This window comes from Falco biarmicus, chromosome 5, assembly GCF_023638135.1.
Source record: "Falco biarmicus isolate bFalBia1 chromosome 5, bFalBia1.pri, whole genome shotgun sequence".
NCBI lineage: Eukaryota > Metazoa > Chordata > Aves > Falconiformes > Falconidae > Falco > Falco biarmicus.
The window spans coordinates 72208596-72234023 of NC_079292.1; the positions used below are offsets into that span (position 1 = coordinate 72208596).

General features: G+C 39.4%; 1 protein-coding gene across 21 annotated transcripts in view; it reads left to right on the top strand.

The window, feature by feature from the left end:
• The first annotated feature begins 3812 nt into the window (after positions 1-3812).
• Positions 3813-25428, top strand: part of PLEKHA5 (pleckstrin homology domain containing A5) — a 168839-nt gene continuing 147223 nt past the window's right edge. For 8 of the 21 annotated variants that reach the window (XM_056340521.1, XM_056340522.1, XM_056340519.1 and 5 more), the window contains exons 1-3: positions 3819-4055; positions 4187-4263; positions 7299-7356. In XM_056340521.1, coding sequence (XP_056196496.1) covers positions 3958-4055; positions 4187-4263; positions 7299-7356 — 233 coding nt within the window. In that variant the 5' untranslated portion in view covers positions 3819-3957. Of the gene's footprint in view, positions 4056-4186; positions 4264-7298; positions 7357-25428 lie in introns of all 21 variants that reach the window. The other 13 variants (XM_056340524.1, XM_056340525.1, XM_056340532.1 and 10 more) reach the window with 4 other exon arrangements.

Here is a 25428-nt window from a genome sequence, read left to right on the forward strand (position 1 = left end):
AGCTCCCTCATGAGAAGGTGTAACATAAAACTGCACCACCAGCAATGGGCTTTTCTTGTGATGTTAAGCGTTATATTGTCTTGCTAGTTAAACAGCATAAAAAAGGTAAAGTCAAAGACTCCATGAAATAATGTCAACCAATTTGATTCATACTGACAGAACACACAGAATCAATCTTGATGAACACAATTTTGTGAAAGGTTTTAGGTGGAGTGTCGGCACTGCAGTCCACTCCCTGCTACAGAGGCTACTGGCTTTGTCAGACGCTATGCTTAGATGTAGTCCTTTTTTTCTTGGCTTATCCTATGTTGTCACCTCATACCTGTTGGGAGAGGTGTGGGTGTATTTCTCCGAGTCTTACACAATAAATGTTCTCCCAATGCTAGTTTTTAATTAATCCCATTTAAAGGGATCCATTGTTTTGCGGGCAAGGTTCCTTTGCCTCAGGAATTTTAAATATTTTGATTATGAATACATTTTTGGGCCAAATTATTTTTTTTAAAACATCAATAAACTTACTACTCCCTTAGTACTCCCTGACCCTGAGGGAGTTGCTAGGAAAGCTACTGTCCTGGGGCGGCGAAAGAGGAAGGAAAAAAGGTGGGGTCACAATAGAGAACCATGGGGAAAAGCTCAGTGGAGCTTTTTACTTTATCCCAAGCTCCCAGTCACGTCATCAATACAATGGTCAGAGGGCTCTGCCTCCCACACAGATTCATATCTCACTCCACATCCCCTGTCTACTTCCCATCAGAGACAGAAGCAGCAGATAGATCAGGCCATACATGTAGAAAACAGAGAGCGGTTGCATCAGTGCTGGTCACCACTTCAACAGTTCATCTTCAATTCTTCTGGGAAAAAAAGTATGGGCCAGATGGGAGCATCCCGATGGATTTCTCTGGGTCTTGTAAATCAGATTGACCAATTTCACGTTTGGAATAATCAGCTTAATTTTATAAAAGAATGATGTGAAAGGTACAATATGTGGTGTCCTAAACTATGCATGGATTTGTTCCAGTGATATAAACTGCTTTCAAAAGAGATTTTTACTCCCCTAAGTGATGTGGCTTTTAAAAAAATATTATTCTCAAGTCCCTCTTCTAAGAGCATTCAGGCACTTACCTGACTGTAGAAAAGATGTACTCTTACTGAGCTTTGTGAAAACTCAATGTGTGATTTGTTTTTATCAAACTTTCAGACTAACTCTGAAGCAAAAGACTTGACTATGGAACCAACAGCAGTCTTCAGAAAGAACTGCTGGCACCAGCCTGCAGAAAAGATGAAGGTGTGGTTTCACTCACGCACTTTGCAGTTCATGGGCTCTGTTCCACAAAACATTTAAACTCTGGGCTCCCAGAAAGCACTGTGGGTGCATTGTGCATGGCACCTTGCAGGATTAGTATTGGCAAGTAGACTTGTAATGTGCCTTCCATGTGTCCCAGAACTAATACCAAATTTTATCTGATGACTCAATGCAAAATACATGAATCCCTGAACAATGGAGTAGAACCAAGATCTTCCATCACTCCATGGGTGAGCTTCCTATTCAAAAAGCAGCATCATGCCACCACCCTATAGCCCAATAATTATATTTGCAAAATAACTTCAAAAGGGCAGGATGAGCACCTTCACCATACTCAATAGTCTCAGTCTCAGCTTCAGAATAGCTTATAGCTTGCAGCAAAAACATCCTCCTGGGAAAAGAGTTGCATCGTTTTAAATGGCCTTCATCCTTCAGGCTGAAGAGGTTTTCTGTAGTGTTCACAGTGGTGACTCTGATGCCAACCTGTTTCCTATGAGTTATACAGAAACTAATCTTCTAAGTCCTTTGTAAGTGCGGCCCGAATGCGGCCGATTTATCAGGCCTCTGCAGCACTTGGAGGAATGCCTTGCCTGAGAATTCAGCCAGGCTCCGATGTATTTTAGGTACCACGCTTTTGGTTTTACCAAGATTGCAGCAATTCTAAACATACACAAAGCAGAAAGAAGGCTGTAAAGCAAGGTCCTGGTAAGATTTACTCGCCTAAGGCAGGCATTTCTGGGATTAGGCAGGATTTATGCACCTAAATCCTACCTAATTTGCCCAATTTACAGATCTGGGCCAATGTAAGCCTAGCTGTGCTGCATGCCCTCCTCTTCTAGAGAAGAAAATTGATTCTGCATGGTGGAAGGTACCCAGTGTTCTGAAGATGAAGGGCATTTGCTCTTTGCTTTAGTTAGGCTGCATGAGGAAGTATCAGGACATGACCACTACCACCTCAGGAGCCAAAACCACGTGTGATTTCCCCCCTGCTGTTGCCAGGCAGCATTCCACAGCCCTTCAGAGGAAGGGTCATTATTCACTTTTACTCATCATCCACGGGCTCTTGCTCTTAGGAGAAGGAAACTGTTTATAGAATAACTTGTGTTTTCTCCAGTGTATCTTTTTCTGGTAGACTATAAATCTCAGGTGCTGTCAGTGGTGAGTGGAAATGAAGGGTATTGTTGGACAGGGAGGAATTCTTATACCCAGTAACATAAAAGATAACTTAAGATCTGCTCACATGTTCACTGTTCTTCAGGTCCTGAGTATCTTGCGTGGGGCAGTTGGGTTTTAAGGCTTTGACCACATGGCATGGTGGGGACCAAACCACACAGCAGCTTGTTCTGTCAGATTTTATTTTTCCCCAAGGTGTTCAGAATGGGAGAGAGGACAAAACTGTTATGCAGAACACTGTCAGCTGTGAATTTCAAATTATTTTCTGGACACAGGAACACGATCAGACTTCCCAGCTTCACTCCTCACTCAGAAAGTGGTTTTGTAAGGCAAGATTCTCTTAGAAGTATCACAGCCACTACACACTTTAAGCAATTTACTTTTGTCATGTATAACTGAAATCAAAGGCGTGCACAGCTACGTATGAATGCACATGCAATCACATTATTCATGTGAATAAAAGTACACACACACACACTTTCATTTTTGCGGATGTGGATTTTAGCTGAATTACTACCACCTCCCTAAACACTGCAAATGTGTGCATGCCATATCCTAGATCTCTTATGTGATGAAAAAATATGGCACCTCTCCACTCTTGCCTCGGGAGACTACATCTTTTTGTAAGAAAAATAAAACTTGAAAGAGCGTATTTTCACCGCTGCAGGAAATTCGACAAAAGTTTTAGCTTCCCGCAGCAATGCGTGCCATTTGAGGACCCGGCGAGAGACCACCAGAGGTGGTGCCTCGCAGCAGCAGCTCAAACGGCCGGGGCGGGCGGTGCGGGCTCGTAGCGCCGGCGGGGCCGGGCCCCCGGCCGGTGGGGAACCACCCCCACAAAGAACCGGGGGGGTCAGCCCCGGGCGAGACGAAACGCAGCGATCCGGCTCAGCTCTGTAGCTGCGACACGGGACCGCCACGGGAGCGCCTCAGCCCCCGCGCTCCTCACAGCATTACCGGACTGTGCCCGCCCGCGCCGCACGGCCGAGGCCCCCTCCCCCCGCACGGCCGCAGCCAGCCAGGGCCTCCGCACGGCCGGGCCTCGCCCCCGTGCCGGGCAGCCCTCCCCGCCTCCCGGGCACCCCCTGCCCCGCCAGGGCCGAGCCCGGCCGCCCGCGGGCCCCCTGCGGGCCGGGTGCGACGCGGCCCCGCCAAGCTCCCTCCCCGCTCCCTCCCCGCCCGCCGGAACTCGCGCCCCGCCCCGCCCCGCCCCAACGGCCGCGGTGGGGGCAGGCGGCGCGCCCCCGCGGGCAGAGAGCCAGGGCGCCGCGCGCGCCCCCGCGGCGGGAGGGGCGTGCCCGCGCGGGGCGGGGCGTGCCGCTGCACCCCCTCCCCCTCGCGCTGTGCCCTCCCCCACCCCAAGGTGTTGGCGGCGGCGGGGACGCGCTCGCTCGTGCCCGCGCCGCCCCCCTCCCCGCTCCCCCTCCCCGCTCCCCTCGCCTCTCCCCGGCTGCGCTGGTAGCGGCGGCGGCGGCTCGGCCATGGCGGCCCCGGCGGAGCTGAGCGCGGAGCGGCTGCGGGCGCTGCCCGGCAGCTGGAGTTACGGGATCAGCCAGGGCGGCCGCGTCTTCTTCATCAAGTGAGCGGGGGGCCGGCGAGGAGGGGAGCGGGGCTGGGCTGGCCGTGCGGGGGGCCGGGAGGGGCGTGCGGAGGGGAAGGGGGCGGCGGGGCTGCGCCTGCCTGACTCGGTCCGTGTGTCCGTCCCCGCAGCGAGGAGGCGAAGAGCACGACCTGGCTGCACCCGCTCACCGGAGAGGCCGTGATCACCGGGCACCGCCGCAGCGCAGGTAGGAGCCCCGCCCGGGGGTCGGGGGCGGCCGGGGCCCCCGGCGCTTCCCCGGCCCGGCCGCCCCCTCCCGGCCGCCCGGCGAGCGCCGCCCTCCTCTCCTCGCCGGCCGGGGTCTCGCCGAGCCCGTCGCCTCCTGGGCGCCCCCGGCCCCCGGCGGGCTCGGCCCCGCGGCCCCGTCCCCTCCGCCCCGCCGCGGGCAGCGCCCCCGCCTTCGCCCCGCTGCCCCCCGGCCGCCCGGTGCTGGGAGCCCCCTCGGTGCCGCCGCAGCCACCCGAGGACAACTCCTCATCCCGCGCCGGCCGCACGCCCCGCACTTCTTGCAGTTGTTTGCCCCCGGATTGAGCAAGGATGACATTACAGTGCAGCCGTGCGTCCACCTTGCCGTCAGTGGGCTCCTCGGCTCTTTCTTAAAACGCTGTCCTTTGCACCCGTGGTTTCCCTCCGTGTCTGTGTAATTTTCTCTGCTCGCTTTCACTTGCCTTGTATCACTCCTCTAATATATATATATATATAGTTACCATTAGAAACCGCCTCATTCCTCTTACGCTTCCTACAGGCTACCCCGTTCGTTCACCTGCATAGCATCCTTGCACAGTTTAGTATTAAACCACTCATCTTGTTTCGGTTTCCAGCAGTACCTAGATATAACCACGATAGGTGTGCTGGAAACGTAGAGGCTGATTTCACTGGTCACCTAGAAACCCTTTTCCTCCCTTCGCTTCCATCTAGGCTGAGAGTGTGGGTGGTTTCTAAGTGACTGCGAGAGGTGGAATAGGTAGGAGGAAAAGGAACTGAAACATTAGGAATAACTTGGAGGGTGGAATGTGTCGTCTTTGCTACTGCTGATTGTTCCACTCTGGAGAAGTAGCAGCAGGAGGTGCTGGAGGAGGAGGATTTACAGCAGACACTCTGGAGACCCAGAGCCAAACTCTTGACTGCTGGAATTGCACACAGGCAGCATATGCCACTGGGAGGTGGTGGAGTGTAGTAATAAGTGCAGTTGGTTTTATGTATGTAATCACTTGGATAATCGCAGGAAAATCTGCAAGTGAATTGGACTGTATCAGATTATTTGCTTTTAATGTTTGGTTAATACTTGCACATTAAGAAATCAGAAATAGTCTTTAAAAAAACTGTGGGTAGCCTTTTTTTGTTTGTTTTGTTTGTTTGGGGGTTCTTTCGAGTTGGAAATAGTTTGAAACGCACAGGTTTATGGCTATTGGATTCTGCAGTTCAATTTGCAGTGAAGGTCTGTTGTTTGCAAGAAGTCATTTAATGCCAGGAAATAGAACTTCTGATTGCTATCAGGCTCCTCTTTCCCTTGCTTTCAGTACTCAGATTAATTAAGAAACTGGCCTTCATCGACAGCAATATGCATGGAGGCAGATGTATGGGAAGTGCTTTGCTTGTTGGACACTAATGTTAGCTGAGTGTTAATTCTTTTTTGAAACTCGTATCAGTGTCTGTTGACTGATGGTGATTTCCCAGTAATTTTCCAAGTGTCTCGTTTGTTTCTGCCATTAAGTGCCTTCTAAAGGAAATGCAGTTTGCTTTTGAATATCTAGAGTATTACATGTACCATAGCAGGGTTATTATCAGGTAAATTAGACTTGTTTCTGAATGCAAGAGTGGGGCATGACCTTGGATGTACTGACCATTATTTATCAATCAGGTAGTGAAGTATCTGCAAAACAAACCTGTTTCTGTAGTTTTTCTCATTCATGTGTATGTTAATGAATCTCTCCACATATAGATAAAATCAAATGGATTAATTCTGGTGGTTTTTTATCTTGTTTTGCCCTGACCACTGTTTTGGAACCTGGTCAAAATGTGTTCAAAATATGTCTTCTTAAGAAATGATTTTTGGGCAAATAGCACTTCCTTTGGAAGTGTATATTAATGTGAAGCTCCTTTTAAATAATACTCCCAAGATATTTACTAGATGATGAGGAAGGCTTTGGCCACCATTATGAAGTGCTTTTTATTCCTGGATATGTTCGGTGCTGGAAAGATATTTTTATCGAAGTTCTTATAGCAGCCATAAATACTTCTGCTAGATAAACTTCCTGTTTGATACTTTGCCCTGTGCTGTTATCAAAGACACCTTGATTTTTCTTCTGGAGAAGGTGGGAGTGAAGAAAAAAACAGCCAGAATAAATAGGTAAACTGGGGGAGGAGCAGCACATGACCAAGGCTGAATATTTTTTATTGTATTTGGGAAATACATTCATGCTTTTATAATTCAATGAGTTAGTCTTATGTATTAATTACAGTTTTTATTAACTGGAGCAAATTTTTAAGGGTAGTGATGTACCTAGAGTTGCACTGAGGTGCCTGGCATCTTCAGAGCTTGCATTACATCAGGCAGCTTTTACTTGAAAAAAGATTGACCATTAGTGGTAGTTTGTTTTTTTTTTTAATATCTGGTCTTTTAAGAGTGATAATAGAGAAGGAAAAGATGTACCCACTTCCTCCACTAGATTTGCATTAAAAATTATTTTCATGTAAAATTGAATAGAGTTGTAAACACTGCAGGAACACTTGTTAGTCACAACAGTGGTGGAATTATGCTAATATGATGCTAATGCTCTGTGGTATAGTTGATATGCCAGTTAAGATGCTTGTGACTGGCATGTAACGCAAACTCAGTAAATGGATTTTTGTTCAGATTTCTGCCTGTCAGGTAATTTGATGCTACTGAAGTTCAAGGCAGAAAGATCTGGCGATGACCGTGAGTTCTAGTTACTGGTCAAAGGAGGGAACACTGTTAAATAAGTGCATGCTTGAACCTTTGTTGTTATTATTTGAGAACGAGAAATCCAAACCAGATTTTCATGCCTGTAGCTTTTCTTGGATTACAGAATTTAAACTGAGATGGTATTGTGGGTCAGTTCTAAAAGACTTGTTTATAGGACTAAAGTTTTCAACATGTGGGATGCACAGTATTTTAACTACTTTACTTTTAGGGAGTAGACTAGTATGACTAGCATAATTTCAAAAGTTAATTTAAATGTTTTGCTACTTGTTTTCCAGACTTACCCACAGGTTGGGAGGAAGCTTATACTTTTGAAGGTGCAAGATATTATGTAAAGTAAGTTGAATGTTTATCTGTCACAATACTGTAATTTTCAGTTAGTTTGTCTAAATGTTGCTGTAATCATGACTGTATTCCAAACAGAATTTTAATGTAATGCTATAAATCTAAAAGGAGTATTCAAGCTTGTCATGGTCTATGTAATCCTTTGTTTATTGAATTCTGCACAGCTAAAACAATTTCTTCAGTTTTTATGTTAATAATTTTAATTAAAGCTGCTTAAGGATGCAGATTCAAATGAAATTTCTGCTGAATGTAATCATCTAGCAACAAATGTCCTTGCAAATTGAGAATACCTTGAGTTTGTCTGTTTGACACTTGTGTGTTTATAGTCATGCCATAAATGCTTTCAGAAAGGCAAGATGTTACATCGTCACTAGGAGAAGAGTCTTGATTCAGCCCTGCTCTCTAGTAATTACATTGTTTAAAGCCATCCTGAAGGTTTAATGTGGCTTTTTTCTTTGCAGATCTCTTCCTTCTAGCATTGGTTTTAATTTTTTTTTATTCAAGTTTTAATATGCTTTGAGTGTGTCCACTATGGTAGACTTGCTGTATGTAGTCTTTTTGAATGAGAGGAGTGGAAATTGAGTGCTTATGTAGAAGTCCAGATGTTGTGTTGATCAGATCTGTAACAACTTACAAGCTTTTCCTCTCCAGATAGTCAGACCATCCTTATCTGGAAAATTTTAAAGTAGCACCTATGTGCATTTGTCTGGTTAATATACTACTTTTCCTGTTATTTAACAATTGGCAGGCTTTTCTCGATTCATTCAGATTTTGCTCACTACACTGTGTGTTTCATTTGCTATCTTTAAATGAATAGTGTAATCAGTGGGATAACTTCTATGAGTGAAGGTTACTGATTGTCACAGAGGTTATAGGCTGCAGGTAGGTTTTTCTGTGTCTTAGTGTTGAGCAAAGGGTAGCTGCTCAGCGTAAGTTGCATTGTAGTCAGTGAGATGGACGTTGTATGTGTGTTGCATGGTTTATTTTATATAGGGATGTGTTTGATTTGATCCTAAAAAAAATAAAAAGAATATATTGAAGGATAATGCTCCAAAAATCTTGTCTGAACTGGTGCTGCGCTTTCTAGAAGGGGACTTCTTGTTAATAGGCAACATGTTTGTTGTACTGTTCTATTCTGCCTTCTTGTAATTTACATTACACTAGTGTTGTATAGCAACTGACAAGAACTAGACCAGACTGAGGACAGGAACGTACTAAGAATTTCACCTCTGATGTTCTAATCAGATTATTAAATCAAAAAAAATTGAAAATTTAACCAAGCTGTATTTGTGTGTGTATATAATGTCAAAAGAAATCCTTGTAGACTTTCAGATGGAACTTGTTCTCACAGAATAAAACTATGAATGTGTTAGCTGTAATAATTGGAAAATAGCAACCTGAGTTTTCTTAGAATAATAATTAAAAAATAACATGTGGACAGCTATTGTAGAGTGACTGATGCGCTTATGGACAAACTTACCAAGTGGTAAGTTGTGTACTTTTGTCCTTAAAATATTTTGTGTTCAAGGTGTTTTTAGACCATGTGGATGAAGTTGATTGTTTTGCTGATAGCCAGCACTAAATAGCTCTTTTTAAAAGTTGTGCTGCATCTTTGAAAACATTTTGCATAAACAGCGCTTCTCTGTGATTTGGTAGGTGTAGGAGGATAGCAGGGATGGTTCTGTCAGGCCTGCTGAAAGGCTCACATGGTATGACCAGTTTGGCATCCTTAGTTGAGTACATGTTCATTGCGTAGCCTCTTAGGCTGAGTTTAAACTTCTCCTTTTAAGCTGCTCCTTTGAAAGCTGTCTAGCAGTCAGCCCTACTGGTGCTGGAGAAGATGTGAGCACGAACATAGACAGGGTGACAACACTATAATCACTATCTTAAAATACTAGACATTGTAACTCTGGATGATGTGTTGATTATAATAATTCCAGTTGTCTGAATCTAAACTACTTGTGGTACTCCAGCGTGAGTGGGAAACAGTGCAGGTTGTTGTGATCTTGGGCTGTACAGGCACCCCCACGTGATGAGTTTTAACCGTAACTGGCTCATTTAAGTGCACTGACTTGCTAAATAGTAATAATTATTATATCGATTACGGAATAATAAAACTATGTTAAACTGAGAACATTGAAAACTTGTTCGTTCATGGTCAGATCTGAAAGAAGTATGTTGTTCCAGTGTGAGTTACAAGGGAATGAACGTTAATGGCACGCTACTGGTGCATTCAGCTGTGTGAAACTTGGCTGTTGTACTTTTGTAATGTGTCCAATAAGAGAGTTAGACAAGAAGGGTAGTCAAGTTTCCTGATCACATAAATAATATCACCTAACTTCTGAAGCACAGCTTCAAATATGTGGGTTGACTAAAAATATTTAACAACCTTGCTTTATGGTAAGATCATATGCTAGACTGTGTTTGAAAATAAAAACCTTTTGAAAGTCATTCTTATGGTTCTTTAATAATAGGTCTTCAGTGTTCCAAGTGGGTGTGTCACTGAATCTATTACTGCGCTTTTTCTGGCTTTGATGTAGTAAACACTGTATAATCAAATTGGGATAATGTCGAGGAGATAATCGTCAGCTAAATCTTAACATTCCTTGGACTGGCATTTCAAACAAATGACTCAGGATACAGACTGCATTGAAATGTGATTATTTTTAAAGGATGCTATCTTTTTCTTGGGAGTCTACACTTGTTTTCGGAATAAGTAAATAGCAAATGCCCCCCTCCTCCCATGACATGTAATGTGTTCTAGCTTTAAGAAGGAAAGATATTCTGAAACAGGCATAGATAAGGAGTTGTTTCCATTGCATAAAATGGTTATGGTTTTCTATAGGGTTGTATTAGTAAGTTGATGCTAACTAGGACTTGGACTTTCTGTTGCATTTTTTTGGATTAGTAGAATTAATTCTAATACTTCGTAATGATGGAATCCCTCTCCCACATCCTCCCCATCTCATGTAAATGCAAATAACAAAAGGTGTTTGTTATTTGGAGTTAAAAAAAAAAAGTAATGCTGTAATATACTTTATACATTCTCATGAGATGTCCTTATACTGTTAGTGTTTTGTCTCTTTGGGAGTGATACAGTCTGGCTTTGTTTATTTAATGTTAGAAATGTGCCTGGATAGCCCTTTCTCATCACTTGATGGGAAGGAACTCTACCAGTAAACTCTTCTGAAGTAATGCTTGGTTTGGGTGTAATCTTTATTTATACAACTTTTACCTGGAATATAGGGCTGTATGACTCGAATCAACACATTCGAACATAACCTTTAATAATTAGTTTATTATCAGTTAACTGTTGGATCTTCCATACTATGAAGTAAAACAAGATGCTTAAAAATTTGACATTTTCTTTTGTTATGCTTAGAATACTTCACTGGGCTAGTTACTTATGCTTTGTGTATTGAGCACTCATTGAGCTCTGAAAAGTTAAGAGATTTATCCCAAAGCAGATTTAAGTTGGATGGCAGTATGGGAAGCTTAAATTCCTTATGTTATTTTTTAAGTTCATAAGGAAATGGACCCATATGACAAGCCCAGCATGAAACCTGTCAACAGAGGAGACATACCTGGTCATGGGCTTCAGGCTCCACATCTATTAAGATCAAGGAGAATTTTCAGCTTAATGTTTTTAGTACCTCATGGTGACTACATAGTCATTAGGCACCAAGGCACTGGTTTTGCGTGCTATAAATTTGCATAAATACGTCCTCTCTGTGTTTGTATATGTGTGTGTGTATTTATTCATATGCATGTTTTAAAAAACCCCTTATTCCTGGTTAAATCCACCTGAATATCTAAACTCAGGCATTTGCTTACTTTTCTTACCTTATTTCCTTTTTCATTTCAGTAGTTCTGAATATGTTAGGATCTTATATTACTCAGCTTATTAATTTACCAAATAAAGTTGTATCAAAAATCAATCTAAGGATGATATTTGGGGATTTTTGCATCAGTCTACCTAGTTCGGGCTCTACAGAAATATTCTCAGATAAACCGTTTGGGTGTTAGAATTTCGTATTTCTTAACTCTGCTGCAGGACTGATACCTTTTGGGCAGTACAAAAGCTGAGTGAAAAAGTTCTTAAACAACCATTTTTAGGGCTTTGTGTTGAAGTTTACCTTTTTCTGTATTTATCAGCACAGTTTTTGCCTGTTGCTTGCTGAAGCAAGGCATTGGCAAACCCAGGCCAAAGCTGAGGTGAGGCGAGTTCACTGTTGCATTAAATCGAGGCTTTGTATGCTTTTATAGAAACTTTTATCAATGCAGGTTTGTTTATTGTAGTCATGTAGCTTGAAAATAGGGAAGGTGAGAAAAATTTATTAAGTGATTAAGAGGGATAAGATCTTGTTCAGCTTTGAGTTTCTGTTGTTTACTAAAATAAACCTGTGCTCATTGAGAATTCCGCTTTTGTTCGAACCTTTGTCTTTTATGTGCATTCTAAGCATCCTCTCCCTCTCAGCTGAGACTTTCTCCAGAAAAATCAAAGCACACCTAGTCATGTTTGCACAGTAGCCCTTTCTTGAAAGGAAAAATGGAATTCGAAAATAATAATAAAAAAAAAGAACAGATCAGACTGTTTTCCTCCAACAGTAAGAATCACAGTGTTCCCTCCAGAAATTTAGTTCTTGTTAACTCTAACCTTTATTTTACTAAAATTAAGGAAAACCAAAAGTTTTTTCATGGCCTTCATTTGGTTCATTCTTAAATGGTGAGAACTCTAGGTCAAATAATGTCATATGGCTGGATGGGTGACCTGGGACATAACATTACAATTAACTAACTTGTGCCTTTTATATTTGCAGTGAGCAAAGCTGTTGAGAAAAGGAGAAGTTTTTAGGAATGTCTGCACATTTATTATCTATTGTAACTTTTACTTCTTTATTCCATTGAAATATTTGAAGAATCAAAAATATTGCAGTGCTGAAGTTGGGTGTGGAGGTGGAAGGGCTCTAGACACAGGAATAAACAGGTGTGGGTCAGAGAAGGAGAGGGGGGTCCGCACCCAAAAAAAGCAGTTTATGGGGTAGATGTGGAAGGAAGAGGATGGAGGTGGTGGTGTCCTGAAGAAGGCTAAAAGGGTGGGAGTAGTTGCCGAAGGGGGAGGAGTGAAGGCTAAACCAGGCAGAATGGAGCACTGGCAGTGGAAAGTCAGTGAGTGGAGGGAGCAGGAGTGGGAGCTGATTTCCTAGGAGCAAACTCAATGGAATTTCTCCCAGAGGGAAGGGTGGCAAGAGTTCACCCTGAGAAAACGTGTTGTCTGGCTCGTGCAGATCTGGCAGGGCCTATTACCCCTGGCTTATGAACCTGTTTTAAAGTTAGTCTGTCAGGTAGAAGATCAAATGTGAATGTTAGGAATTACTGTGCTTATAAAGCCTCTTTGACTGTGATGTCTGTGGCTGGTATTTCGAGCTCTTTTTTCCTGAAGTGTTTCTAAATTGAGTAGTACTTTGAGTGTTTTAGTTTTACTAAGACGGACTTGAAGCCATGAAGGGAGCTTACTGATTTATATTTTTGTAAACCATTACTAAGTTTTTACATGCTTGTAAGAATTAATGGATAATTATTTTTTTAAAAAACTATATGTAAATTGCTACATAAAATGTTGAAATCCATGAAAAGACATTGAGAACACTCAAGTTTTTGGTATCTGTTGAACTAGGACAGTTAACTTCCTAATTTTAGATTCTTGTTTTGGAAATGATCATATTTCTTCTCTATGGTCTTAATTAGTGATTGAGTAATAGTAGCTGGTAAAGATAATACATCTAAGGTGTTACTACAGTGTAGCGCATTCTTCTGTGGTCTTTTGTTTTTGCTATCTACAATGTGTGAAGCATGGTAAAAAGAAAAGGAAATACTGATCGATTGTGACTTTATGTAGATGGTTGCTGTGTTTTTTTGTAAATATAGTGATGCTTTTTTCTTTTGCCAACCCTCACCCCTTTGCGAAAAGAAGATTACTGGTATGTGCTCTTAAGAATTATTTTTAGGTCCTTACCAGTATTCCATCTTCCTGCTGTGTCAGGGTGTTGCACAGGTTCTTTTTATTTTCCCCATTTTGGTATCCATGCCCTGCAGTACCTGGAACTGAGGGACACTTCCAAAAACACCTGAACTGGCAGGCAGGTGCTTTGTGAACACTGCCAACAAAGGAGTCTACTTGCTGTAGCCAGTATTTGGTAGAACTTTTATGGGTCCAGATTTTACCTGGTACACACTGTGTTCTGCTTCTACTTTAAAGGAATTGCACTCACTTTTTTTCTGTGGTCTGCAAGTGTTTTGTTGTACTGGATCAAAACTAGCATCTTGTGGTGCTGCGCTAAGCCTGTTTTTCCTGCATATGTTTATGTTACGCTGGCTCTTATTATAATGAATTACACTTTCATTAAACCTGAGATACACTTTGGTTGGCAGTTTAGAGTGATCTTCAGTACGCTTCTGTTTGAGTGAGAGGGGGAGAAAACTCATGTGAAGCTTGAGGCCAATGCTTGCTGGAAGCTAAGTTCCATACCCCTGACTGCTGGGATTTCTGCCAATGTGGTGCCTGTATGTTTTTCTGTGTTTCAGTAAGTAAATATCTAAATTTAAACACTTCCCCATTCTCTCCTCTATTTCCCTTGCCTTCTTTCTTTTGAACGTGGAAGACAGCAGCTTTTCTCTGTTTATTTCACTTGCTTTTGCATTTGGTTGAAGGGAAGGTGTTCTCCAACGGTGATGTTGAGGGTGAAGAAGTTGCATCAGTAGCCACTTTCAGAAGTAGAAGTTGGGGAATGGGAACTTGATAGTATAGGCACTTCAGTAAAACTGTGGGAAAGATTCCTACTTCCCAGTACTGGGTAGGACTGGGAAATCTGCTTAAATAGTTGGTTGTGAAGTTGTATCTTTCTGCTCCAGACCTATAAAACTTGAGTTGAATACTTATTTGAAATCTGTGAAGTGGAAAAAAAGACAGCATTTTGAATGCCTGTGTAGCCTGTGATGGTCTCGGAGCTTTATATGAAAAATGAAAAAAAAAAACCAAAAACCAAACCAAACCAAAACCACTTGCCGTATTCAGGAGGCTCCAGCAACTTAGGTCTTCATGGCTTTCTCCATAGTTACTTAGTAAGAACAATTATTTGTAAGGAAACCTATATTGCCATGCAACCTATCCTTTAAAATTAGCTTTCTGTATTCTTCTTCTTTGAATCTATTATAAATCATGTGTAATAGAAACAAATACATAAAAAATTACGTTTGTGTTTTATTAACTGGAAACATTTCAGTGTGTCAGACCAGGTAAGAGGGATCCTAGTAAACAAAGGTGTTTGAAAGGAAAATACCTGCTGAAAGTTTTGATTTAAAATGCCATCTCTGCTATCTTTCAATTTCAGTATTTCATGGAAATTTGCATATTCTTTACTATTCTTTGAGTAAGTAGAACTACTGAAATTGTATAAATCCTGCAAAAATACAGGGTTTTGTGCTTTTTTTCTGAGCTGTACTACTAGCATAATTCTGTAATTTTTTTCATTAATTTTGTGTTAAATCCTACAGACTATGCAGCTGCTGACAAATGTTTAACACTTATAATTTTTGCAAATATCTTTTGGGATGTGTAAAAACAGATGACATATCTTCTTTAAAATTATTCAATGAATTTGGTTTATATGAAAGAAATCTCACGTTGATATAAAATATTGCGAACAATAAGAATAAACACATGGTGCTTTCAAATAACTATGGGGAAGAAAAAAAATTAATCTGATTAAATGTCAAAAAAGATAATTTGGTTTCTTGATGGAGAGAGTAAAGCTGGCCAGGACCGTTGGGGTGCTGGTGGGGGTTGGTTGGTTTGTTGTTTTTACATGTTGGCCACACCATTTGTAACGCTTCTTTATTATTTTTCCATATACAAAGAAAATCCTCCAAATATAAAACTTTTTAGTTGAAGTTTTTGGATAACACTTGACACAAAGATTGAAAAAGAAAATTACAAACAGTAACATGCATTTGAGCAATCAAGTTCATAATGTCAAATGTTTATTTTAACAATTAATTTTAATCAGAATAATGATGCAAGTTACACTTCATTAGAAATTTGTATTATCTGTTCTGATCCTAAATCTCTTTTATAGTACAATCTCTGTCTTCTATGCTTGATGTGGATATCAGTTGCTTACCTGATCTGAAACACTGAAATGTTTTTGGTTGTTAAAGCACATAAATATTACTAAACTTTTTTGCAATTAGTAACATTTTAGTTTTTACTAATTAATCCACCTTCGTTGTATCTGCAGAGTTAAAAGATTTGACATTTGAACCCATACATTTTTAGTTGGTTGAATCAAACACCTAAGAATAAAAGTCTCTAATATAGTGACTTTTACGGTAGTAAGTAGCTATAGTTGTCCTTGATCAGATAGGAGGTAGTTACTACAATTGTGCTACAATGACTTTGAAGTATTTAGGAACCTAAGTATTTACACTCATCAATGGGAGTCATGGGCCATCTGTCTGTAGTTTGCAGTCAGTAAAAAATACTGATTTAGGGTTTCTTATCTCTTTATACAAGCATAAGTAGGGACTACACCAGGCTGAAGAACCCTGAGACAGTAGTGTGCTCTGATCTCTGCCATACACTCTGTCTCCTGTGTATGTACCTCCTTTTGCTCAACTTCAGATAAAAATGAACTGACAATATTGCAATTGGCAATGCTTCAGCAAACCTTGCCTTGTAGTGTGGCGATGAGACTAGAAGGAAGTAGAGTGCTAATTGTGGTAACACTGCTGGAAAAGGTGGTTTGACTTTTATTTCCTTTTGTACTGATTCTGGTATTTCTCTGCAGCTCCTGTCTGTCTGATAATTCAATTACTAAACTAAAGGTGTTTTTTTTTCCTGGAAGTCAAATTAAAGACATTCTGTGGTTAAAACTTTCTCTGCACTGTTAGCAACAAATAGGGCTTAAGAAAAGTTTCTTGTTCTTAAGAGCAGACAAACTTGACAACAAATCCATTACATCTGCTTAATTTTCCAGCTGAGTACATTCCACAATGTGTAGTAAACAGCATAAAAGGCCAAGTTTTGGAATTATTTACATGAGTGATACATAGTATTATGTGTAAAGTGACTTCTGATTAAATATAAATTAAATGAAACTAACCTTTTGGTCCTCTCATTGCCAGCAGTGGTTGTGTATTTCATGTATATATATGTATATACACATACACATGTGTATACAGGTCACATTATGCCTCTTTCAAGGACCCCCACTCCAGATTTCTTACATGGAATGCTTGCATTTTGCTTCACTTTCAAAATATAAAAAGATTTCTAGACATCAGGAGAAATCTGAACTTCTTCCTGAAATGCTGTTTATTCTTGTATCCTAAGCTAAACATGAAAGAGATTTTGCAATATGCTTCAGAACAGAGCTCACTCTGTGGTTTTTGTTCAACTTCAGGTGAGAGTGCCAAACCTGTCTAACAAGAAATTCGGGATTTGTTACCTCTGATTGCTCACTTGTGGTTTAAAACAACAAATAGTGCTATCAAATTCAGCAGTCAATTCAAATGCCAGTGCTTCATTATAATCTCTTGCTGCCTCAAAACATTTTTGAGCTTAAATACGTAAGTTGGGTCAAAATCTTGCGATTTTGTAGATAGAAAAGAACTACGTTAAGTGAGACATAAGTAAAAAAAAAACCTATTGATTTAAGCAGTGATGTCATATCAGCTTGTAAGTGGGTTTGGTTGTGTTTCACAGCCCTTAAGTGATTTCGAGCTTGGGCTACCTGAGAGACTGCATCAGGCTGCAGCGTTGGAGTTATTAACATCCTGGTTTTAAATAAGAGGAGCGAGTCTTTTGATAGTCGTTCAGTAATGGCATTGGTTTTTCCTTTTGACTTTTAGTGATGCTACTTGTAAGTAATTAAAGCAGATGGAAACTTCTAAAACTTCTAATGCGGATTGAAGATACCATCATTTCAGACAGGTATTGCAGTCATTAACTTGTGCAAGAACTCTTGCTTTTCAATTATTTTATTACTTTGTTTAAAAATTGGCTTGTGCAATTGGAAAAGGGGTTTTCAAAGAAATTACGGTAACTTAAGGTTTTTATTTAATTTTTCAAGGAGGTGAAGAAATAACCTGGTTGGTTCAGAACCTGTGTTTCATAGGATTTCAGCAGGCTAGTGTGTAGAAGATTATGTAGTTGACAGAGCGAATTTGTGAAGAACAAACATTTTTTTCACTTGTTTGAAGATGAGATAAGCACTTTGAAGGGAAATGGGAGTAGGGTTTGCTGACTGGCACTTGTATTCCTATCTGATTTCTTTGGAGCAGTAAGGACCTAAATTGTAATGAGTGGAGGTGAATCTGTTTTGGGTTTGACAGATGTCTATTACAACTGTAGTGGGAATAGTCAAAAGCAGAGCTTATGGTGGGGGAGTTTTATGGTTTTGGTTTTTTTCTCTCTAAATTTGACATAGGTATGGTGACCACAAGAGGCAAAGCTGTGGTTGGCAGCTGTTAATTTGTTTTGAGCAGAGACAAATATTTCAAGTCTTCTGATCAGTTTATTTTCCTTGAGTTTGAAGTAGTTTGCTTTTTACTAGTTGAAAAGCCTGTCTGCACTACTAGTTTGAAAAAAAACCCAAAACAAAACACAACCCAAACAAAAAAACCAACCCAAAACCTAACCCAAAACCAATTAGGGACTTACTTATATCAGAAAAACAACTGTTTCCATCTCTTGTCTCCTCGTTACTTCTTTTCTTCTGCTGTTTGACCTTCTCTTTCTCTTCTTCCTTTTTAATTTATTTCTGTACATGTGCCCTTAATGTTCACCCTACTCTTTTCACTGTTGTTCTGCTTGCTTCAAGCACTGGTAGCTCAAGTAGTTTTAGACATGATCTTCCCCAGTTGGACTGCATGCCAAATTTTCCTAAGGGTAATGTAAATACTGTGAGGTCAGTTCAGTATCAAATGCCTGCAGCCTGAAATGAACCCTGCAGGATCTTCTGCGAGTCAGTCAAAATTAGAACCTGCTTAGGATATGGTGCTAAACAGTGAAAAGTCGAGACTTTAAATTATATGTTATGCTTTACAGATTTGTTTTATTTTTTACTTTGTTTACTTCTTTCCCCTAAACTAAAAGCAGAGTAGTGCTAGGGACATCTCACTGTAATTGTGGTAATTAATAGGGATTTTTAAGAACATCTCTCTATATACACTGATGGATTATTTGGCATATTTCTTTAAGGTTGTAAGCCAGAGGAAGCAGTACATGTGTGTGCATGCTGCTCACCTTCAACATATTTAAAACATTGATACTTAGGCATTGAAGTCATGTGGTTTTGATAACAAATAAAATCTTCAGCCTGTCTATTACTCCATGTTTCTCCTCACCTCCTTCCCTACCTTTTTTCCTGAAAAAGAACGGTGGGGAAAAAGGACTGTGGTGAAACTCGCATAGCACAGCAAAACCAAATTGCTTTTTATGACAGTCTCCTGTACTTCATATGAACCTGCCAGTTCTTTTGAGGGCGAAATGCCCAGTGATTTTTCCTTTAGATCAGTGATGCTCTTTAATTAGTCATATGATAGTCTGAATTACTTGCATCTGTGTGCTGCTAAGGACTTGATGCAGCCATTCTCATTTTACAAGGAGTGAAAGTATGGATTAACAATTGAACTTGAGTTTTTTGGCTTTGTGGTACCGTCAGTGGATCAGCATGTTTAGGCATATTTGTCTTTTGAACTGTTGTGTATGAAGTATTGGCTGCTATTAGTTTTGGTGGTAGGAATCTGCCTAATTGGTGAAACTAGAAGAAAATAACCTCTGAATGTTAATGGACAAGTCAGGGGTTGGATTGTTCTTTGGTGCGTTCTGTTGGCCACACCATGATGAGACTGATAAATTCTCCATTTTATCTCCAGGTCTCTAAGATGTCATAATAATGTTACTGTGAAATGACAACAGAAAAATATGACTTGTCAGGGAAATTTTGCTTTCTTTTTATCAAAACTTTTATTTTTGTGGAGGAGATAAATAGTGTTGCCATCGTTAGGTAAGTCCACACTGCTTTACGTGCTTCTGTAATGTTCCTGGTAAAGTTTTACCAACACATCTGTGGCTTTGTGTGGGAGGCTTTCATGAGACTCAGATGAAGAAATACTTGATTATTGAATGCTACAATCCAATTTTCTTAGCAGATTAAAGTGAATATTGAAATTAACTGTTGGGGGTATTAATGAAAAAGTACAGTGGTGAACTGAGAATAAAACAGATTCTAAAATGGAAAGCATTTGTAGCTGTCTTGTAAGTAAAGTAATGTTAAGTTCAAATTAGTGCATTATGAAATGGCTCATTCTGAAGCAAGGATAAATGTATTATGGTGCATAAAGCAGTCTTTGAAGAATGGTACTCAAATATGTTTCTTGAACGGTTCTATTAATAGTCTAGTGCCATTAAACAGCATATTTCACTATACTTGATATTATTTGAGATCAACTTTACATAGCATTTCTCTCTAAAAATTTAAAGCATAAATACCTGTGTACTGGTAGGACAATGCTTAAAATATTTAAGTAAAAATTCAGGTTATTGGCTGTGGAGTAGTAGGACCAGCTAATCTACCAGTTCCATACTTTCTTTCAAAATTAAATAAAAAGCTATTTTTGTTACTTACTCAAAAGAACGTGGGGTTTGTTGTTTATGAAATGATGTAATAATAATTTCTGATTTCCATTTGAAAATGATGGGAATTTTTTCAGCAGGATTACAAGAAGTCTGGTATAGAACTGGCTGTTAGGATTTGTGAGGTTTGCTGGGTTTTCTTGTTTTACAACAATTTGCACTAGTGCTGTTGAATTTCTAGAGCCTTAAAGTCAGGGCATAAGGATGATGTAACTACTAATACGTGCATAACTTCGTCATGTGGATTGACTCTGTTTTGGCTTTTGGAACTGCCTGAGTGAATGACACAATGTCCGTTCAACTCATCGTTACATCAGTGCTTTTCTTGGTCTAATTTTATAACCCCAGGATTTATTTTGGGAAAGATCCAATACAGTTGTCTGAGAAGTCTACAAGGGAACGTAGGGATTGGTTTGTTGTTTGGTTGGTGTTTTTTCTCCTATGAAATAGAATATTGGTCTTTTTTAGAAGCTTCTTTTGAAGTCTTTAATGAATCCTCCTCATGAGGCATGATGATTAAACATAGTTCCCAGTGCACCATTAAAACTTGAAGAAAAGAAAAAAAAAAAAAAGTGCTGATATCTATTTTTCATTTCATTAGGAAAGTGTGCAGGTTCTGTCAAATTTGGTTGCATTTGCTGACTTTTGTACAGCTACATTCCCCTTAAAACACTGTTTCTTACGGTTGCTGAATGTAAAATAGCTGTTCAGGGGCTCTAAGGTAACAGTAGTTTCCTACACATCTGAACTGTGTTAAGAGTATTCTGGGATTGGCATTACATGTTGGTGTGTAGCTTCTGTAATGTTGTCTCTCTGCAAACCACTGGCAGCTCTTATAGCTTTATTTATGTGTTTGGCTATGCCCCCTTTTATGTAGATTAAATACTAGTCTTCCTAGTCAGTGAAGATGGATTCCCGGAGTTCTGAAGATGAGTTCCATTGCAGTATCGAGAAGGGGATGGCTGCAATGCCTGTAATCCAGATGCACTTACAAGTTGCATCTGTTTGGTTGTGTCACTTTAAATAATTTAATCCAAAGTTAGAGGAATTCATTAGCATCCATAAAAATATGTGTAGCTTACTGGCAAATTCTCTTTCTTCATATACAGGTTTTTTTTATAATAAATGAGTAAAACTAACTCTTTTTAAATGGGGGGGATTAAACTGAAAACAGCTAATTGTTTCAAATCCTGATCACACTGTAGACAGTAAAATGTTGTATCTGAGCAGCTACTAGAGCATCATCATGTAAAAATTAAAGTTACAGGAAATTATATTGCTGTGGAAAAATTAGTTTGCTTTATTCCCACAGGCACTAATTATCATTGTTCTAAACTGAAACATGTCCTTTTCTGTAAAGGATCCTTGTAAGGAAAACATAATAAAGAGCTACTAAGCTCTCTGGTCTTATTTTTAGAGATAAATGTGCTATTTCATTGGTTGCATTCCAAGTTATGTATTGAAATGGTAAAAACAAAAAAAAAAGTTGCTTGACTTAATTCCATATAATGGTACGTACTTAGCACTTAGCACTCAAAAGAAATGGCAAAGGAGAAAAATCTAATTTCATAATACGTTTTCATAACTTAGCAACTTGTATTTCTATTATGTGTTCAAGTACTTGATTTTTTTTTTTTTTTAATTTGCATCCAAACCCACTGTTGTTTCTTCATTTTCCAAGGAAGCTCAACTTTTCATGTTTTTAGACCATGCCTTGTACTGCACAAAATATCATGGAAATGCTTGTTCTAGAGTTCTCTGGGGATACTGCTTTGAGCTTTTGCTGTATATGTTCTGAACCCTCTTTGGTGTTTTGATAATTCTTTGGGCCATCAGAAATTATAAAAGACCATTACTAGTCTGTAAGCTATACTTGGATATTTAATAAATATATATTTACTTGCCTCAAGGTGTAATGAAGGAGAGTATATAAACATTATGTGTGGAACAATCTTTGAAGCTGTGATTTTATTTTCAGTAATTAGCTGTACTTATCTTCCAGTGTTTACTACTTTATGCTGTTATGATTCACCAGGTAGCATAGTAATGGCCAAGATAATAATTTGACAGAAACTGGTTCTCAGAAAGCTAAGGAGGTAAGTCGCAAAAAGGTAATGGTATCAGAATGTTAGTTGATGTGCATCAGTAACTGGAAGCAACCTATTGAGTGATAGAAATATTTTGTGAATTACACTAGTAAATAGGTAGGGAGATAAGTGGGGAGAGGCAGCATGCTTCTGAATTGACACATTTCTTCAGGAAAAAAAACTTTCCATGGAGAAAAAAAAAATCTGCAGGGAAGATAGCTTTGTGCTTTTTCAAATACTTGGGAATAGAACTGGCATATAGTCCCAGCAGCTGAGAAGAGAATTACATGGAGTTAGGACAGGAATTTATATACAATTATTGTTGTTTTCAGCTTAAAGGAAACAGGTATGTTTTCAAGATATGACCTGTCTGGGCAGTAGATGAACTGAACAGTGTGAATTCATCAAAAGTTGATGTATCTTTATAACCTGTTTTGAGGCAGCTGAAGTGGTTCGTGTTAAACATTTTACATGGCTCGGCTCTCCTATTGGAAGATTTTTATTTTTTTTTATCTAACCAAAGTTAACCATCTGCTTGTAGGGGACCTTTCTGCTATGAAAACAAATTAAAGGTTTTCATTGTGGTACAAGATTAATACGTGGAGGAATATGAAGTTAGAGGCCAATTAAAAGATTTTCTTGTTTGCCCTGTATAAGTGGTTCAGCATTAAAAAAAAAATTTATTGAGGTCTCTAATGACATTCTATAGAGAACTCATTTTGGTGAATGTTTTTTCCTTTTTATATACTTGTTTATTTTGACTACTTAATTGACGACTTTTCCTTATTTTTTTTTTTTTTAATTTGCCTTGCCTGGGGAGAGGGACTTTCCCAAAGTAAAATAATAACAAAAAAAAAGCACATTTCTGTAGTGTTAATACTGGGGTCAAGAGTTTGTAGCTGACTTGCAGTGTTCATTCTTTAGGTAGTGATTTGAAAATTGAAATCCCTTTCTAGATAGATTCTACCACTGGTTTCTTAAAAAAGTGTAATACTTGGCTTCTTATTTAAGTTAACTAGGAGCAAGATTGCACTCTCACTACAAATGTGCCATGTTGAATACTGAATTCCACAGTAACATGCCATACGGAGGAGAGTATAAGCTCCTTTTGTCAGACTGCCTTTCAAAGATTTCCATATAAATCCCAGTTGTTGTGAATAGTAGTACAGATTTTTTGAAGCGGGTACTAAATTTAAGCTGTGAGTCTTGTTTCCCAGAAGCAGTTAAAAAATAGCATTTTTTTGTTCCCTGATGTGATATGAACATCTACACAGGCAATCTGCAGATGATAGATGCTATTTTATCACTTCAGTCTATGAAGCCACCAGATCCTAAATTTTAGTGATGTCTTTCTAAAGTTGGCTAAGTTCTGGGGTGTTTGTGGTTTTTTTCTTCTTTATATCTCCTTTTAAACCAATATCTTAATTGAATCTTTTATTTACCCTTTGTTAAAATAAACTTGGAGAAATGTCTGTTCATAGAACTAATATTCTTGCAGTTTTAGCAAGGAAGCTCTACATGCATTTAAAGCTTTGCGTGCAACTATATCATATTTTTTGTCTTACTAGAATTTCCCGGAAGTGGGGGGGAACTTACCAATAGATGGTCAACTTACCAACTGTAGTGGCAGGCAAGTGGAAATAAAGCATCTATACCTAATTAGCATTTTGTTGTCATGAGCTGTATGACTGGTACTGTCCAGACAGACAGATGCAATGATAGCTTGTTTATTAGAGACAAGCAGGGGTTATTTCTACTTTTTACCTGATCTCCTGGCAGTGCTGAGAGACTTCTAAGCCTTTCAGGAAAGTGTTTGTCTTTCTGAGTTAGGTGTGGTGTTTTTTTGTTTGGTTTTTTTTTTTTTTTTTTTTTTTTTGTCGTGGTGCCACTGCTTTTGACCGACCTTTTCATGCAAGGATTTCTAGCTCTTTTTAACAAGATTTCCTGTTTGAAAGGTGGCATCACTTTATAAATCTAACATCTTCGTGATGTAAGGTTTATGAATTGACAGTGTTGCACACCCTCAGGATATAAAAAATATGATCTATTGATATTCAGATTATATTCTGTCATTTTCAGTTAGGAAAAAAATGGAAACTGATGCCTTGATCCACAGTGTAGACAGAAAGAAGACTTCTTAAAATCAGACTCCAGGTGAAAAAGTCACGTGACTGTAAAGGCTTGACATCTGATATAATACTGTTCTAGTTAAGCATGTCTGGAAACATGAGTATAGCTTTATGCTAAAGTAGTACTGGTTTAACAGGAAAATGATATAATAGAAGTAAAGAAGGTAGAGAAGTTTGTCAAGGGTGATCAAAGATAGAAGCTCGTCATTTGAAGAATGCCTGTAATATTTCACTGAGGGCTGATGTGGAGAGCGTAAGTCTATAAAATTATAAATGGTAGAAAGGAAAGTAGAGAACATATTTGCTGTATCTTCCAATAAAAGAACTAGCAGGAGGAACTACGAATCAAGAAGAGTTGACCCTTGTGGCTAATGTTAAAAATATCTGAGAGAAATGCTTATGTAATTAAGGAAAGTCAAAACACACAGAAAGTATAGCTCAGGATTCTGCAGGATGTAAGTCTGCATTCATGGAAGAAGAGTGTGTGGTCATCTGTCATGTAGTATCCCACCTTTGAGGCTTACAATTGCTGAAGCAAGGTATTGCTGTGTCTCCCCTGTACTGATGGGCTCTCCAAGAGACTTGCTGCTAATCACGGCTGGGAACAGGGCACGGTGTTATGCAGACTTTTGATCTCACCTAGTTCAGCTGCTCTCAAGAACAACGCTAATCACCAATTTATAAATATTCATTTACTAGTAGTAAGTGAGGAGAGTGTTGTTTTAATTATGGTTACGCAGATTCTTAGGAATGGCCTTGAAGAGTATCTCTGGTATCTTATCACTAAAGCTTTGATGGATCCTGTGTATGCACAAGGCATTGCGGTGTGGCAATATGTTCCTTGTACTAACGTGTTGGTCTTAACTTGTTTTGAAAAAAACTATGTTAACACGAAAATGCTACATATCATTAGATATGAAATCTAATGATTTCATAAGTTTTATATCCCTTAATGAAAGGGTTGTAAAACTTATGAAATCATTAGATAGTGTCTGCTAGTTGAGTATTGATTGAGACTGATGTAACTGACTTAACTTTATGCATGAAGGTGCTTGTGCGAGTGAGGTGGTACCAGGCAAAGAGATTTTAAAGCAGAAATTGTTTTTCAGATTGTAAATGGAATTGAACTGTTAAACTTGTACTTGCCTTC